The sequence below is a fragment of the Balaenoptera acutorostrata genome, chromosome 11 (assembly GCF_949987535.1).
Source record: "Balaenoptera acutorostrata chromosome 11, mBalAcu1.1, whole genome shotgun sequence".
Lineage (NCBI taxonomy): Eukaryota > Metazoa > Chordata > Mammalia > Artiodactyla > Balaenopteridae > Balaenoptera > Balaenoptera acutorostrata.
Window position 1 is genome coordinate 26309623 of NC_080074.1, and position 18227 is coordinate 26327849.

Sequence of the window (18227 nt, forward strand, 5' to 3'; positions counted from 1 at the left end):
ATATGACATCATTGTAGATGTTGTAGATTTTAGAACAGGAAAAGAATACCAAAGATTAACTGCTTTTATTGGTCTTTAGACAGTAACAGAAACTTTGGTGATATCTTTGGAAATGTGTAGAGTTTGGTCTGGGGGATTGAATTTATTGTTGAAGTCCATGGGGAACCCAAAATAACAACATGGTGTATCACCTACTTTCATGATAACAATTTCCCTCTAAGCTTTCTTTACACATAATCCAGGAAAATACCTCTGCCTGTTTTGCAAATATCTTGCTTCTGTGTGTTGGGAAAATAGGCTAAATAGTGATTAATACTTAGCTGCAGCCAAAGTATAAAATTACACAGAGTTTAAGGGCTGAGGAATGATTAAAAGCTATTTTTTTAAAGCATGATAAAATAAAACATAATTAAAAAGAGTTTTCCTGTCCATACTTTATCATTAACTCTTATAAAAAATTATCTTAAAAGTTCATCTGAATTTTCTGAACAGTCTCTGGCTATACAGAAGCATGAGATGGTGAAAGCAGGGAGACCAGTCAGAGGACTGGCAGAATCCAGGCAAGATGTAATGGTAGCAATAATGGAAATGGGAAAGAGTGGGCATTTGGGGATATTTCTTACAAGAAGAGGAAAAAAAGGTAAGTTGATGGCTTGGAAATGGGGCTCTGCTCATCATTGGATATGTTTTGGATACTGTAATGACTCTTTTTCTGTTTTTGTCTATCTCTTCTCTATCCTTAGGACGGAACAACAAAGAATTGCTGATATCTTTGTAAAGAAGGGACCATATCTAAAAATGTATTCCACATATATCAAAGAATTTGATAAGAATATAGCTTTGTTGGATGAGCAGTACAAGAAAAACCCAGGTTTTGCTGCTGTTGTTAGAGAATTTGAGGTATTTTTGCTACCGTCCTCTGTTTTGCTACCATTTCTCTGTTTTGAAACTAAAAATATTAGTGAATTCCAGTTACAGCAAACTAGAAAAGTTTTGGAAGTATTAAGATATGGCTGATTTCTAATTTGTACGGTAATTAAACTTTAAAATCATTTGTCGTCTTTTCTTCGCTCTTTTCCTTTCTTCTGAAGTCTTCATGCTATTGATATTAAGAATGGAAGTGTGGTATATACAGCTATGGCAACTGATAATTGACCCAGGTTTTCATCAGTGTCCAGTGAGTTGTTCTGTTGCCTTGGCAGCAAAAGAAAACATGACGGAGAAAGTTAGATGTCTAATATCTAATGATGCTTGCACGATCGATGCTTTCTTTTTTTTTAAAGCTTATGTCTCATTACTTCTCATTTCTTTTTTCTTTTTTTAAAATAAATTTATTTATTTATTTATTTTTATTTTTGGCTGTGTTGGGTCCTCTTTGCTACGCACGAGCTTTCTCTAGTTGCAGTGAGCGGGGGCTACTCTTCGTTACAGTGCGCGGGCTTCTCTTGTTACGGGGTATGGGCTCTAGGCGCGCGGGCTTCAGTAGTTGTGGCACATGGGCTCGGTAGTTGTGTCACACGGGCTTAGCTGCTCCGCGGCATGTGGGATCTTCGTGGACCAGGGCTCGAACCCGTGTCCCCTGCATTGGTAGGCGGATTCTTAACCACTGTGCCACCAGGGGAGTCCCTCGATGCTTTCTTAACATGCATTGTCATTATACTTTCATAATTATTCTACATACCAGACCCTGGATGTACATATTTAGCAAAAGATAGAACCATCATATTTGAAAAAAGTCTTTCCTTCCCACTTGAGCTGTGTAAGAACACCAGGACATCTTAGGAGGCAGGGACATTTTCACTTGGCCATTTTGATGTCACCCCACAGTAAATACCTTTATTGGAGATAGGAGGTGAGGCTCAGGAATGGGCACCAGTATCTGTTGTACATACTAAGAAAAAAACTTTAGGCAGAATCGAATGTCCTTGTGGTCAAGTCAAAAGCGTTCCGGAATCAAATGTTCCCATATACAGTGTGATTTGGGGGATGTCTTTTGTAGCCATTCATCTGAGAAATTTTGCATTCTTCAGGCTTATAAGACGAGGTTTGCTTAGCAAGGCTGCTTTTCAGGTTGTCCCTAATTTCTGCATTCTCCCCAGCACCAACTGTTGTTATTATGAGTATATTGATGATAGGCTCTGATGGTTATTTGAATCCAGTTCCCAGTAGTTTTATTTCTGCCATCTTATTTTGGGAGCCAGGCATTTCCTTCTTGGTTGTTGGGTTGGTGTGTGTTATAAATACATTGGTAGATGCTTTTCTAAGTGGTAGCTGCTGCCTCTGATTGGCCTACAACGCAGACTGCAGCCTCCACCCTCCACCCTCTGCGAGAGGGCTGTGAATTTCCCAGTGAGTCAGTGATTTCAGAGATGTACCTACAAGAGAGGGTAGACTCCGCGGTGAGCTGGTTCTGATTTCCCACTCAGCATAGGAGCTGTGCCTTGAAGGGAGCTTCTCCATGAATCCCAGAGTCGCTGGCTATTTAAAGTTCGGCTTCCGGAGCACTTGGATCTGGGTCCCTTGCTTCTTAGGAAAATGCATGTGTTTACTTTGGATGCCTTTTCCTTTCAGATGAGCCCACGCTGTGCTAATCTGGCCCTCAAGCACTACCTGCTCAAGCCGGTTCAGAGGATCCCCCAGTACAGGCTGCTGCTAACAGGTGGGCTTCTCTGGCACATTACCAACCAAGCATCTCCTGTCGTTCTTAGGAAACCCTGCCTTTCCTAAGAGCACCTCTCTTTTTCTATCCGGTAGCCGATTTTCCTAACACATGAATTTATACATTGCTGGCAGCCTCACGTAGACATTGCCGGCACTGAACTTCTTTAGTTCTTTGGTCATCCGTGTGCATTCTCTGCTCTAGGCATTCATACATGTTAATTCCTTTTGCTCAGAACTTCTTTTACGGTCTCAGCCCCACAACGCTGTGTCGTTTTACCTGGTTAATATTATTAATTCCAAGAAGGTACTTTCCCAGCCACTCAAGAATGAGGTTTAGAGGGTCACTCCCACATATTTGTATATCAACTACCATGGCCTTCTAGTCACTTACTTCAAAGGGTTGTTATAAGGATTGATTGATGAGCTATGTGCTTAGAATAGTGCCTTGGTCATGGTAAGTTCTAAATAAGTATTAGCTGCTATTATTAGTATTATCCATATCCTTATCATCATCATGATTGTCATTATGTCTGGTCATTGTCTGTATCTTTTACTGGAGCTTCAGGATTACAGGGCTGTGTGTCTAGTTTACCACTGTAATAGTTAAAAAAAGAAAAAGAAAGCTATGATTTCAGTGAAGGCACACACTGTGCTCAGGACTTTATATTCATCGGGTCTTTAAGTCTTCACCATAGCTATGCATATATCACAATATTATTTGCATAGATGAAATAACAGGCTTATAGTGATTGAGTGGTCTGGCATCACGAAAAGCCAGTATAGTCTCAGTACCAAGCATAGTATCCAACACATACTACTACTAGGTCCTCTGTGGTATTTGCTGAAATGTATTGGATATGCAGTGACTTAATATACATATATAATGTGCATTAAGAACTATGTCAAGGACTTCCCTGGTGGTCCAGTGGTTAAGACTCTGCGCTTCCAACGCAGGGGGCACAGGTTTGATCCCTGGTTGGGGAACTAAGATCCTGCAGGCTGCACGGCATGGCCTAAATAAATAAATGCATAGCTAGATAGATGCTGCACGGCATGGCCAAAATAAATAAATAAATAGATAGATAGATAAGTATCTAGATAAATAAATAAAGAATTGAAGTATTGTGTCCAAATGCACAAGAATATTCAAATGCCACTGCCACTCTAAATTCAATCAGCTGTAATTTTATGTAAATAGATTTTGAGGTACTTGGTTCCTGTTAGTGTTCTTAAGCAATGGCACCCCTGCTTTAATCCTTAATCACTTTCTCTTAAGCCAAGAGCTATACTGAATGAGGTAGGTGAATTCTGGAAAGCCAGGATTTCCCGATTTCGCTTTAGGCAAAGCTTTCATACCTTTCAAGCTTGCCTAGTGAACTGCTGATGAAGAAGTCCTGCCTTTCAGCCCCAGGACTGGCTACCCTAGGTATTTCTACTTAATTTGAATTTCTAACTGTGAATCAGGCACTAGATTTCTCTCTGGAATGACATAGGCAAACCAAATAATTTGAGGATATCCTGTCCATCTGTACTTTCTTTCCTCTGCATTTGGCAGAGATTTAGACTACACAGGGCAAAAGGAAGTGCCCATGCATGTGTTGTGTTTTTGCTAGATAAATTCAATGCTGTATCATAAATGAGCTATTGAATGGCTTAGGCTATTTCTACAGCTATCGAATTAAGTACTGTTTTTAGTGGCAAAAGACTATGGTTTCAAATGAGAGAAGGATGGAGCAAGGTTCTGAAATTTTCATGTAAAAATATTTTTTTTCCCACACTGTGACTGATCTAAGTAAAAGAGTTACACATGTGTTTAATGTAGGTTTCATACTGAGTTTGATTTTAATTGATTAATGGTGAAATAGCAACGGCAAGTTTTAAAAATTCTCTTCAAGAGAACAGATTTCATTTGTTTTATAACCAACATGATGTGAGCTTGGGGTTAGTTTTGAGCTTTGTCTTCTTTAATCTTAAAGCCCTCCCCACCCTTAGCTTGGAAAATCTCCATTATTTAAATGATGTACCATACTTTATATATAGCAGACCCTTAGTAACTGTGGATTTATTTGTTCAAGGTTACAAAGTCAGGACTAAAGTTAAAGAAAGAACACAGACTTTGTAAAGCAATAACCGACGATTCATTCTATGCCTTTTCTTCCATTGATTCAAATTCTTCCCTTCCTCCACCTGACCTGAAGTCCTCCATTACCTCCAAAGCCATCTCTGATTACTCCAGTTCTCCTTAACCCTTTGTATTGGTGCAGTGTGACTTAGTAAATATTTATTTGATGCCTTGTGAATTTGCTAATATTTATATGACTTGAATGTTGATTCCTTAATTTGATTATAAACTCCTTGAGGTCGAGGAGTGAGTCTTTTAATTAATAATTAATAATTTAGTGCACCCCAGTATATCTGGGTCCCTTTGGGATAGCTTGGAAGCTGTTTAGGAAATAATTCTGGTTGGTTTTAAGCTACATTTAAAGCATCCCTTTAACCAAAATATCTTTAGCTTAATTAAAGGACAACATTGAGAGAGAGAATTTCAGAAACAGTCTCTCCTCCAGAGAGGTGAAGTGTCTTGCCCCAGCAACACAAATAGTGTCTATTAGTTGAAGCACCTGTGGTCATGTAATCCTAAGGACATATGGGGGTTGGTACCAAAAGTTTGTTTTATACTTATTTTTATTTAAAACTCTCATTTTCCAGTACTCCTTTTTGTCATGTTATGATTTCTCTCTACTTTGCAAGATATTTCTACTTTTGTTATCAAAGTGCCCCTATCTACGCACTTAGATTTTTAGAAGTTGGATTTTAAGTCTTACGTTTGCATCTATTCAAACATGTGAATTAACTCTGGATCCTCATCTTTGGATAAACAAGCTCAAAGATTTAATCCTCCACACAACCTTGTGAGGGAAGTATTGATACTTTTATTTCCATTTTAGAATTTGGAATAATTCCAGGGGCACAGAGTATACAGGAACAGAGAGAAAGATTATTTCAGGCAACTCCTGACAACTTCGATTTATTGAGTTTCAGGCAGAGAAAGGGAAGGATTCCTACCTGGCTTGGTATAAGTAGGTTTGTGCCCACCTTGGCTTCTTGGGAAGGGAAGATTGAGAAATGCAGGGATGAAGTACAGATAAGATAAGATAGTTTCTTTTGGAGTCCTTTAGAGAAAGGTAAGTGGAAATCCCCAGATACAGCAGTCCTGCCCCTACTGTTCAAACAAGCATCCTATTGTCTGCAGTGTTTTCTTCAGGACCTAATTTGGGTTTCTAGTGGGTATTTTACTTAGGCTATTTCTTCCTTCATTGTAGTAAAAAATTTCCAACTGAATTCTTGGTAATATTTTTTTAAGCTCAGCTCAAAATAGGATCAAAGAAAATGTATATGTTGTATAATGAAATGCTTAAGATTAGAATTGTTTTTTTTTTAAGTAGTGAAGAAAGTGATTTACTTAATTTAAGCAGGAAAAACTTGTAAATTTTACCTTTATTTTGGCCACCTAAGAGCAGTGGATCTGGCCAGATCTTTGAATCTGTGTGGGGCCCAAATCCTATGTGAAGTTAGGACAAAGGGGGATCTTGAGGCAGCAGTGAGGGAGCAATCTTTAAAAAGTGAACAGATGCTGCTAAAGGAGCAGCATTAATTTTTTACCACTGCTTATTTCCTTCCTCCTCATCAGTTCAGGGTAGAGACTATCTTTTTTTATCCTAACTCAGTGTCTGCATAGATTCTGGCACATAACAGGGACTCAGTAAACTGAAAGGCTTAGGGAAATAAACGTTGTTCCTTTTTATGAGGTTGAGAATCCCTACGCAGTGATGCCTGTGAACATTTGACGGATGGATGGATTGATAAATTGCTTTTAAGAGTAAAAACACTCTTCCAGTTACCCAGAAACAAAACTGTGGAAACGACTAAAATGCTTCTCTTTCCTTGTCTTTCCTCCGTCGTAAGATCTGCTGACTAGTTTTCCTCTGCTTCTGCTTCCTGCCCTTTCCATTTCCCTTGTTATGCTCCAGGCCAGGCCTTTCTAAACTCACGCCAAGTTGTGGCAATATCTTCCTATTGGTCATGCTCCCTTTATCACGCCTGCTTCCAAGAAGACCATAGAAAACACACACTTCTCCCATGTCTCCACTTTGCTTTCACACTACCACACTCAACACTTCTGACACCAGATATATAGGTTTTTTTCCCACACCAAGAGACTCTCTTCAGCACCAGCTATGTGTCCTATAATTCAATTCAATTCTGACACTGTCTACCTGGAGATAGTGGGCTCAGTTCCACAAGCCTGACCCTTCCAAACTTCAGATGCCATTCGCAAGTCCCAGGCTGTAACCTATATTTCTGACCGACCGACTGTAAATCTGGGTTGCCATGGCTTTCTCCTTGGGTTTGAAAGTTTGCTAGAATGGCTCACAGAACTCAGGGGAACACCTGTTTACGTTTACTGGTTTATTATAAAAGGGTATGCTAAAAGATAAAAATGAACTTCATATGGAAGAGGTACCTAGGGCAAGGTATGGTGGTTGGAACTCCCATGCCCTCTCTGGGCACACCAGCTCCCTAGAACCTCACCAAACCCTGTATTCTGGGGTGTTTATAGAGGCTTCATCACGTAAGCATGACCCATCATTAACTCCACTTCTAGCCCCTCTCCCCTTCCTGGAGGATGGAGAGTAGGGCTGAAAGTTTTAAGCTTTTAATCATGGCTTGGTCTTTGTGGTGACCAGTCCCCATCTAGGAGCCGACCAAGAGTCACCTCATTATAACAAAGGACACTACTGTCACTTAAGAAATTCTAAGGTGGCTTTGTGTCAGAACTAGGGTCAAAGACCAGATATTAGAACAAAAGATGCACCAACTGCTCTTTTTTTTTAATGAATTTTTGATATGATATATTTTAATAAATTTATTTATTTATTTATTTTGGCTGCATTGGGTCTTCGTTGCTGCGCGCGGGCTTTCTCTAGTTGCAGTGAGCAGGAGCTACTCTTCGTTGAGGTGTGCAGGCGTCTCATTGCGGTGGCTTCTCTTGAGCATGGGCTCTAGGCACGCGGGCTTCAGTAGTTGTGGCTCGCGGGCTCTAGAGTGCAGACTCAGTAGCTGTGGCACACAGGCTTAGTTCCTCCGTGGCATGTGGGATCTTCCCAGACCAGGGCTTGAACCCATGTCCCCTGCATTGGCAGGCAGATTCTTAACCACTGCGCCACCAGGGGAGTCCCACTCCTAGTGCTTTTATCTCTCAGAAAATTACGAAGATTGGGGAGCTCTGTGCAAGGAACCGGGGGCAGAGACCCTACAGTTGGCCCTTGGTATCAGCAGATTCGGAACCCATGAATAGGAAGGGCTGACTGTACTACACCACTTTATATAAGGGAATTGAGCATCCACAGATTCTGGTATCTGAGGGGAGTGCTGGAACTAATCCCCCACAGATACCAAGGGATAGCTGTGTATATGTTTTCTATCATTTCACAGATACACTTTTATTCTGCTTATTAGGAAAGTTGAAAACCTGCTTATCCTACCATAACGATGGATACATGTCATTACACATTTATCCAAGCCCACAGAATGTACACCACCAAGAGTGAACTCTAATGTAAACTGTGGATTGTGGGTGATCATGATGTGTCAGTGTAGGTGCATCCATTGTAACAAATGGATCACCCTGATGGGGTATGTTGATGACAGGGGAGGCTGTGCATTTGTGGGGGCAGGAGCTGTATGGGAAGTCTCCATACCTTCCGCTCAATTTTGCTGTAAATGTAAAACTGCTCTAAAAAGTTAAATCTTACTTTAGAAAAAAAATGATTTATCCACAGTATAAAGACCACAATTATAAACCTGTTCTGTATAACCAAAGAATTGCCCAAACCTTATTTTCCTTTGTTCTAGCTGCACTCATTTTCTTACCCTCTCCTGAAACCTGACTTTCAAGGCCAGATTCTCACCTCCATTAATCAATCACCTACTCATTCAACCAGTATTGATACAGGCTGGTGCTGAGCTGGGCACCTGTATACACTGGCAGACAACACAGTGGTGGTCCCTGCCCTTATGGAGCTTACAGTCCTACTCTTTGGGGCCACCCCAACCCCTCAGGGTCCCTCCCAGCTCTTCCTCTTCTCAATTCCTAAAATTTATATTGATCTGGTCACTTTTTTTTTTTTTTAAGGAAAAGCCAGATGCCCCACTTCTTTTCCTCCAGGGTTTTTTTTTTTTTTTTAAATACTTATTTATTTACTTATTTTATTTTTGGCTGCATTGGGTCTTTGTTGCTGCATGCGGGCTTTCTCTAGTTGCGGCAAGCGGGGGCTGCTCTTCATTGCGGTGCACTGGCTTCTCCTTGCGGTGGCTTCTCTTGTTGCGGAGCATGGGCTCTGGGCACACGGACTTCAGTAGTTGTGGCACGCAGGCTCAGTAGTTGTGGCACGCGGGCTCAGTAGTTGTGGCTCGCGGGCTCTAGAGCTCAGGCTCAGTAGTCGTGGCGCACAGGCTTAGTTGCTCCACGGCATGTGGGATCTTCCTGGAGCAGGGCTCAAACCCGAGTCCCCTGCGTTGGCAGGCGGATTCTCAACAACTGCACCACCAGGGAAGTCCCTGGTATTTTTTTAAATTAATTAATTCATTTATTTATTTATTTGGTTGCACCAGGTCTTAGTTGCAGCACGCAGGCTCCTTAGTTGCAGCTCGTGGGCTCCTTAGTTGTGGCAGGTGGGCTCCTTAGTTGTGGCATGCAAACTCTTAGTTGCAGCATGCATGTGGGATCTAGTTCCCTGACCAGGGCTCGAACCCAGGCCCCCTGCATTGGGAACACGTAGTCTTATCCACTGTGCCACCAGGGAAGCTCCTGGTCACTTGTTTGAGTGAGAATATTCTGAGGATTTATTTTTGTAGGGGTCACATTTTTTTTTTTGAAGGGATCTTTTGTGCCTATAAAAAATATGTTACATATTATAAAAAAAAAATTCCCTCTTCATCTTCTACCATCCAGGGATGACTATCATATATCCTTTTAGGGTTGGTGTTTTTTTGTTAGGTGTTTTTTTTTGTTTGTTTGTTTTTGTCTTTATTTTGTGTTATATGTATTATAAACTTTTCACTGAAAAGCCTTTTATTTGTGGAAAGCTACTACATTGGTGTTGAAACAAGGTGAATCAGTGGGGATCATAGTGGAGAAAATATAATGAAAAATATAATTTAAAAATTCCTCTGAAGTATTTTTTCCATTTCTGTATTTGCAGAGGGGAAGAAAGGCTTTTGAACTTTGATTAAATTTGGATCAGGTAGTTTCTTTGATCTTGTTCAAAATATTTATAAGTGACTTTAACAACATATTATATTACTTTTCCTGTAATCTTTGCCTTTAGTCTGGGATGGCATTAACTCCCTCTAGGTTTTAGAAATCCAGGATTTCCCATGTTGGTAGAAAATGGGATATTAAAAACATCTGTTCTGTTCTGAAGCTATAAATTTGAGTTATGAACAGGCTAATAAGCAGATTTGACAAAAGATCAGAATCAAATTAATGCATGACTTTTTTTTTTTTTTTTTTTTTTTAATGCATGACTTTTAAAAATCCCTTACTGAAAATTGAAACTTTTGCTTCTGAAAATTCAAACTTCTGCTTAACAAGTGTTTGTTTGAAAACCATAGGCTAAAATCATTCTAACACTTTCTCTAGAGCAGAACTTGATGAAAGGCGAGGCTGTCCTGGACACCAGCCAAAGAATTTATTTTCTGAGGAACCCAAAGGCCCTGATACAAAGCAGCTCCGTCCATGTAAAATGGGAGGGTGATAACATTCAGAATTTCCGTTGTAATTAGCTCAGCTCTTGTTCTGTTGCAATTCATTTTTTTTAAGCCTTTTTTTTTAAATTAATTAATTTTTATTTATTTATGGCTGTGTTGGGTCTTCGTTTCTGTGCAAGGGCTTTCTCTAGTTGTGGCAAGCGGGGGCTACTCTTCATCGCGGTGCATGGGCCTCTCACTATCGCGGCCTCTCTTGTTGCGGAGCACAGGCTCCAGACGCGCAGGCTCAGTAATTGTGGCTCACAGGCCCAGTTGTTCCGCGGCATGTGGGATCTTCCCAGACCAGGGCTTGAACCCGTGTCCCCAGCATTGGCAGGCAGATTCTCAACCACTGCGCCACCAGGGAAGCCCCGCAATTCATTTTTAATCGTAGTTGTGAATTAGGTATTTTGAGAGATGATATGTAATAAATTATGTCCATGAAGTATTTTAGTACTACAGAAAGACTTCAGGATATAAGAGGTAAGCACATTTTATCTGCTTGTTCTATTATAGCTTTTAAATGTAATCTCACTTTCTATATAAAACAAGTGTTCTTAACCTTTTTAAGGTTATACCAGAATCCCTCTGGGAATGTGGTGAATCCTGTGGATCTCTTCTCGGAGTAATTTTTGAAGTTACAGAATAGAATTCGTAAGATTAAGAGGAAACCAATTGGCCTGAAATAAAGTTATTAAAATAATTTTGAAGAGTGCAGAGTAATACATGTGCTTCTTTAGGTAATACATTAAATAGGAAGAGGTGGTGTGGATCTAATAATTGTCATGATTTTGAAGTAGTGGTGAGAGTAAGCAATATTTTGAGATGCCTGCAACAACCGTAATGTCATATAAAAAAACATGCGATTTCTATGGTGATAAAGCCCTGGTGTCATTAATAATACTGTGATTTGTTGACTATATTCGTAATGAAATTCCGTATTTCACTTAGAGATTAGTAGAAATTTTGGTTTTGCCTGTCCAAGTTTGCAGACCCTCTGAATTCTACCCATAGACATTACTGCAAAGCCATTCTTTTTCCAATTCTCAGTATAGATTTGACTTGGATTCCCTGCAAGTAACCGAATGCCTCTATTGCTGGAATGGGCCTTGCCAAAGATCTAGCAAGCTGAGTCTGTCGCCAAAGAGTTTCCCTCTTAGCATGTGTCAGAATCATGGGCTCACATCAGGAACTGTTCCAGGGAATTCCTTCGTGGTCCAGTGTTTAGGACTCTGCCCTTCCACTGAAGGTGTACAGGTTTGATCCCTGGTCAGGGAACTAAGATCCCCCAAGCCGCACGGCCATTAAAAAAAAAAAAAAAAAAAAAGGGAACTGTTCCAGTTGGAGAAAACACTGAAATTCAGTCAAACTTGAATTCACTTTGGTGTTTATATTTGCTTTATTCTTCACTTAGCAGTTCTTTGGGTAGTAAAATATACTTATCTCCCCAAACCTCAATTATTAGGGTGGTGGGGACCAAATTTGGATAAGAGGTTCCTTAAGTGGGACTTGCCTGTGTCAAGGCCATTTCTGTACGTGTGAGGTTCTCACTTGATAAACTGGCAGGCTTAAATGTATCCACGAAGAAAAGCAGTCTCAATGAAGTCAAAATAATGGATGTTTACATTTGTTGACTTTCCTATGGGTCTGACTCCCCTAAGGGCATTCTGTATATGCCAAGCCAACATGTCCTGCTAAAAAGGGACCAAAGGGAGATTCTGTCCATTGTAAGATCTGATCCAAAATTTTGTCCTAGGACGAGCCTGGCATCAGGTTTGGTTTGTGAGTCCTTAGGGCATGCCACCTCTGGACCAGACTTATCAAAGTAAGACAGACCAGGGCTGCCTCATGTGGCTATGCCCTGACAAGGGCTCCCGGCTGAGTTCTAAGTCCAGCCAGCGCTCCGCTTGCCATATTGTGTGCCCTGGCAAGGGGCTGCATCAGCCCAGGAGAAGTGGCCTTTTTAATTCACAGAAAGGCATTGCCAGCTTTCCAAGAACATGAATCTGTGAACCTGAGAGCCCGGAAAGGTCACTTTTCTAACTTAGGCATCTCTGGGCCACATTCTCAGAGGACAGAACTGACCTAATATTTGAGAAGCAGGAGAATTAGAGCAGAGACTGGAACACTTTTTAATTAGACCCTCAGAGTATCATCTCAAATGCTTAGTAAAATATGGAGCAAGAAGTGGTAACCCTAAATGAGTGTCATTTAGTCCATCATAAATTAAGGAAACATTTGTTGAATATGCACCAGACCTTGTTCTAGGTGCTGGGGGATATAAGGATAATTAATTCAGGCTCCTGGTCCTCCTGAAGCCCATGGTTTAGCATTTGTGCTTAAAGGGATACTAGACACTATAGAACCATTAACTTAGCTTTTAACTAGTTGCTGACACTCCATATTCTCATTAAGGTTAACTTAGTTTGCAATTTTATTGATACATATCAAAATGATTTTGTGTATAGTAATAAATAGAGTATATCATTAAAGAATATTCTGAGAGGGAAACATCAGTCAATACGTATTTTAAAACATCAACAGTTAAAGACACGTAATACCGTTGCAAAAATAGACCTATTGATTAAAAATAATAATAATTATCTGCCATTGGAATAGGGAGGTAACTTGAAATAGACTGTTGTTTATAAGAATCTAATGTTGACAAAGTAGGAAGTGCAAGACAATAGAAGGATTATTTGGTGAATAACCTGTTAAAATTTGAAAAACTAATTAAAATTCATACATTATTGGATACACTAAAAATAAAATCAAAGCTAAATATAAATAGGCAGAGCACAGAGGATTTTTAGGGTAGTAAAAATACTCTGTATGATACCATAATGATGGATACATTTCATTATATATATTTGTCCAAACTCATAGAATGTACACCAAAGTGAGCCGTAATGTAAACTATGGGCTCTAGATGCTAATGATGTGTCGATGTAGGTTCATCAGTTGTAATAAATGCCCAACTCTGGTGGGTGATGTTGATACTGAGGGAGGCTGTGCATGTGTGTAAGCAGAAGGTATATGGAAAATCTTTGTACCTTCCCCTCAACTGCTCTAAACAATAAAACTGCTCTAAAAAAATAAAGTCTTAACTTAAAAAAAAAAAAATTACATATGAAGCATTAAACTATAGGAAAACCAGGGAAAAAATAAAATTGGTTATTTATTAAAACTCTCAGGGTAGGGAGAGGAGGAGAGATGATTTTCTAAGCCCCCAAAATTAAAGAAATTATAAAGGAAAATATTGATACCTTTCAACTCTTCTATATAATAAAAACATTATAAAGGTTTAAAATATAGTTGAAATTAAAAGATAAACAGTACATCAGAAAACATATTTGTAGCAAATACGAAAAAATACTATTTCATTAAGAATATTAAAACTTTTATAGGTATCTGGACTAAAAATATGAACAAACAATTCACTCAGAAAAAGTATACATAATAAATACACTGTGGCATGTTTAAGATCCTCTGAATCATAAATATCGATTAAAATAAGTTATCAGTTGCCCCTACTACATTAGCAATAAAAAACTACAATACACAAAACTGGCAATCATTTAGTGAAGCTGGTATTTTCATATATAAATAATGATATATATATATTTTTTAATTTTATTTATTTATTTATTTATTTATGGCTGTGTTGGGTCTTCGTTTCTGTGCGAGGGCTTTCTCTAGTTGCGGCAAGCGGGGGCCACTCTTCATTGCGGTGCGCGGGGCTCTCACTATCGCGGCCTCTCGTTGCGGAGCACAGGCTCCAGACGCGCAGGCTCAGTAATTGTGGCTCACGGGCCTAGTTGCTCCACGGCATGTGGGATCTTCCCAGACCAGGGCTCGAACCCGTGTCCCCTGAATTGGCAGGCAGATTCTCAACCACTGCGCCACCTGGGAAGCCCCCAATAATGATATTTTAAATTGGTATATCCTTTTAGGAAAGGTTTCTCATGATATATATCAAGTACTTAAAAAAAACAAACACCTTTTCATTACCATTGATATTCTGCCCCCTTCACATACACACCCAAAATGTGAAGTACAGAAAAAGACAAATATATCAAGATATTGACCACTGTTACTTGTAATTAAAATAATCACACAATTTATTATTCAAACACAGTACCTTTCAAGAGTGCAAGGGGCAGCATTTATAGTAATACCTGGACAACAGTTATATGGCAGAATCATATGGGCAAATTAGGATGTATGGCCATCCAACTTATAACAGCCAAAACAAGATAACTAAAAAATGACTTAAGTCTAATAATAGAGTACCTAAATCCCATATCATATATCCCTGTAGTGGCATGTTCACTACTCCTATGTATTAAAAAAAATGTACGGGTTAGAATACTTTAAATGTGCTATAAAATTCTATATATTATTAAAATTAAGTAAAGTCAAGCATTTATAAAAATAGAAGGAAATACTTCAAAATAAATAGTTGTTTTAGAGAGATGTTCGTGGTATGCTTCATGATACTTTAGAATGAGAGTCATTAGTTTTTCAATCTGGGCCAAGCCTACTTATTTTATGTATGGGGATACTGACACCCAGAAGTGCCACAGGACATGGTCAGAGTCACATACATACCTCTGCTAGACATGGCTGGACAAAGAAAGTAAGAATCTGTCTTCTCACTCCCAACAAGAGCTCTTGAGCCCTTCGCCAAGCCACCTTCGAGATGGCAGCAGTTTGTCTTATAACCTGATACTTGATCTTTATTTTGGTATTTAAAATAATCTCTACTCTGTTTCACAAGTCAGGATAATTTTAGGTGGCTTCTTTTAACATTTGAAATTTTGGCAAACAGGCTTTAATTGACTAGACTTATTATTCTCTAGATCTCATAATTCTGTATTTTGTTGCTGATTTCATTACATATGTAGGGAGGAAAGAAGAAATCTAGATAATACAAAGCAAGACATGTCCTTAAATTCAAAACACTTGACTTTGGAACGTTACCCCGTCCTATATGCTAATTTCCTCTGTGCTCTGCCATCAACCGTTTCTGAGCACGCAGTCCAGGAATCTGACTGGGTGCTGTTGAATTAAAAAGTCCCCGATTCCCACAGATGACTCATTTTTAGGAAATGGTTACTGTACCTCTGAATCATTTTCTGCTTTAAGTTGATTATTCGTTGATGAGGCAATCAAGGGATTGTAAGGCTTACTAGGAGCCCATGTATTGAAAACTTAGACCTCTAACAAGGTATGGTATTTGTTGGGTCCTCATTCTTTCACTCTGGGCCTCATATATGAGGACAAAGTTAACTTGCATAGCTCTTAAGACTGCACATGCTATGTTTTGGTTAGTTTTGTGCTGCTAATGTTGGATGATGGTGATGGGCACTGATTAACTTTTAATCAACGATGCCACCTGGTGGCCAGAAAGTACATTTTGTGGTGTCCAGGCATGCTGTACCAACCTTTTTTTCTTTGATATAAATAACCTCAGTAGCATTTGAGGCATTTTTATTACTGAAGTTTTGAAAAATCCTTGTTTGGTTTGGTGGAAACAGGAAAGTCATAGAATACTAAAAGCCCAACATGGCAAATTGAGATGACTCCTCTGCTCTCCTCGATTTTTTAATGAAGCTCCAGCAGGATGCTAGGACCTAAATGATATGTAGTAAACAGTTCCAAATGACCAATGCAGGAGTGTCTGTCTGGTTTCCCTTCCTGCGTTTCACCTGGGTTATGACAGCCACTGGGGCAGCTGGTGATTCCATTGCTCCTTCCATCTGACTCAGGGTGATCAGTCTCGTTCTTCTCATTCTGTAGTTAAGGCACTAGTGATTCTTAACTGAGGGGATCATGGTCTTGTCTTCCTAGAAAAGGTAAAAGTTCTCAAAAGGAGTAGGTACTGCAGTGAGATGCCCTGAAAATATGGATGAATACATGAGAAAGTTGAATTTCTAAAATTCAGTTTTGGAAAGGTGAATTTTGCAAGTTGAGTTTTAAGATTTTTTTTTAATTGGCAAGGAAAGTAAACCTTAACCCCATTTTCTCCTTGATTAATAACATGATTTTGCAACATTTTCATCGTGGGTTTTCTGCCCAGCCAGTTTGTGTATTTCCACTTCGTTCCTAAAAGTTTAGGTTGGCGAGCAGCAGCTGAGCTTGAGTACAAGGAAAGAAAACGTAACTCAGAAGATTATTGGGCTCAGCACAGTGATTCTGAGGTCAGGATTTCCTAATATGGACATCTTCCAGTGACCTCTTTTGGTTTAGAGAAATGTCTCAGCTTGCGTGGTTATGCTTCTGTATTGAAGAACAAGAATTGAAGACAAAATGGGAACTTGCTATGAATCTGATACTTAGGTAAATCTGCTTTCATTTCCACACTCTTCAGCTACCTGCAGCTTTAAGGAACATCCCTTTTGATTAATGAAGTAGCCCAAGAAGAGTAGGTTTTTCTCCCTAACCCTGTCGCTCTCATGGAAAAGTTAAATATTTGGATTCACTAAACGTGGCTTATATATGGAATGCATTCTGAGTGGGGTCAGAGTGAGCTTAAGTTCATTTTTCTTCTCCAGATGAGGCTAAGTGTAGTGTATAATCAATGTATTTTGTTAATTTTTGTGGGTTTCTTATTTATTTGGTTGGAAGAATTGCTCTCCAACTTTTATGTTCAGATTACTTTCAGATCTAAATTGCTTGTGATGGTCTCTGGCAAGGTGGAACCTATGCTGTGGTGCACAGAAGCTTAACATCGTCATACACGATATCTCGCTGTGGCTTGTTGCCAGGGCTGGGTATTTATAATGTGCATGTCTAGACTCACACAGGTTCTTGGATCACTGTGTCAAAGATGTATAGTTTCAGCAGTTGGGTGTGTATGTTAGTCGTCTATTAAGTTTGAAAATCTGGCACTAACGTCCAAGTTCTCCTTTGTGCCTTTGAGCATGACTTAATAAATCCATGGGATGAAATTATATCTGTTCCATAATATTGCTAAATGGAGATTGGATCTGATAAAAATGCATTCAGTCTTTTAATATGACTTTCCTCTTTCCATTTCCCAACTCCCATGGGCATTAGGATTGGTTTCAGCCTTTATTGCCTTTTACCTAAAATCAGACACAGTCCTGTCTAAAAAAAAATCATTTTTTAAAATTCATTAAGCATTTCTTGTCCCTTGCATGCGAAGTCTCTGGCTAAGTGCTATGAGAGATAGAAAGATGAATCAGATGTAGGCAGGCCCTGCCCACAGGAGCCTTGAGTCTAATGAAAAAGAAAATGATAGAAGGCATACAGTAACTGCTGTGTAATGTGTTATTCAAAGGGAAAGAATATTTCTTTCAAATGGAAAGTTTGGTAAGAGAGGAGGAACTTGAGATGAGCCTTGAAGAATTATGAGTAGAATTTTTATACGCAGAGACAGAGAAAGGATTCAGAAGAAGGGAACATTAAAGACAAGAAGTATGGAGCCAGGGAACACATGGGAAGTGTTTAAGGAATTGTGCAGAATCAGACTTAAGAACAAAGGGCCTGTGTAAGGCAGTAGCAAGAGAGAAAAGCAGAAAAGTCAACAGGGACCATGTAACGGGGACTTGAAATTCCAGGAAATAGAATTTGTTTTAATCTGAGAGTTAATGGGAAGTCATCCAGCATTTCTCAACAGAGAAGGAAGTATTACCTTGAAATCCTATAATATTCCTTGGTTACAGGATTTATGAAATATAACCTATTGCCTTAAATTTTTTTTCGTATTACTAGAACCACTATATACC

General features: G+C 39.3%; 1 protein-coding gene across 4 annotated transcripts in view; it reads left to right on the top strand.

The window, feature by feature from the left end:
• The window catches only part of FGD6 (FYVE, RhoGEF and PH domain containing 6), a 107614-nt gene that overhangs the window by 62023 nt on the left and 27364 nt on the right, over positions 1-18227 (top strand). For all 4 annotated transcript variants that reach the window (XM_007165873.2, XM_057557431.1, XM_057557433.1 and 1 more), the window contains 2 exons: positions 744-900; positions 2572-2659. In XM_007165873.2, the coding sequence (XP_007165935.2) occupies positions 744-900; positions 2572-2659 (245 nt within the window). The remainder of the gene's footprint in view (positions 1-743; positions 901-2571; positions 2660-18227) is intronic.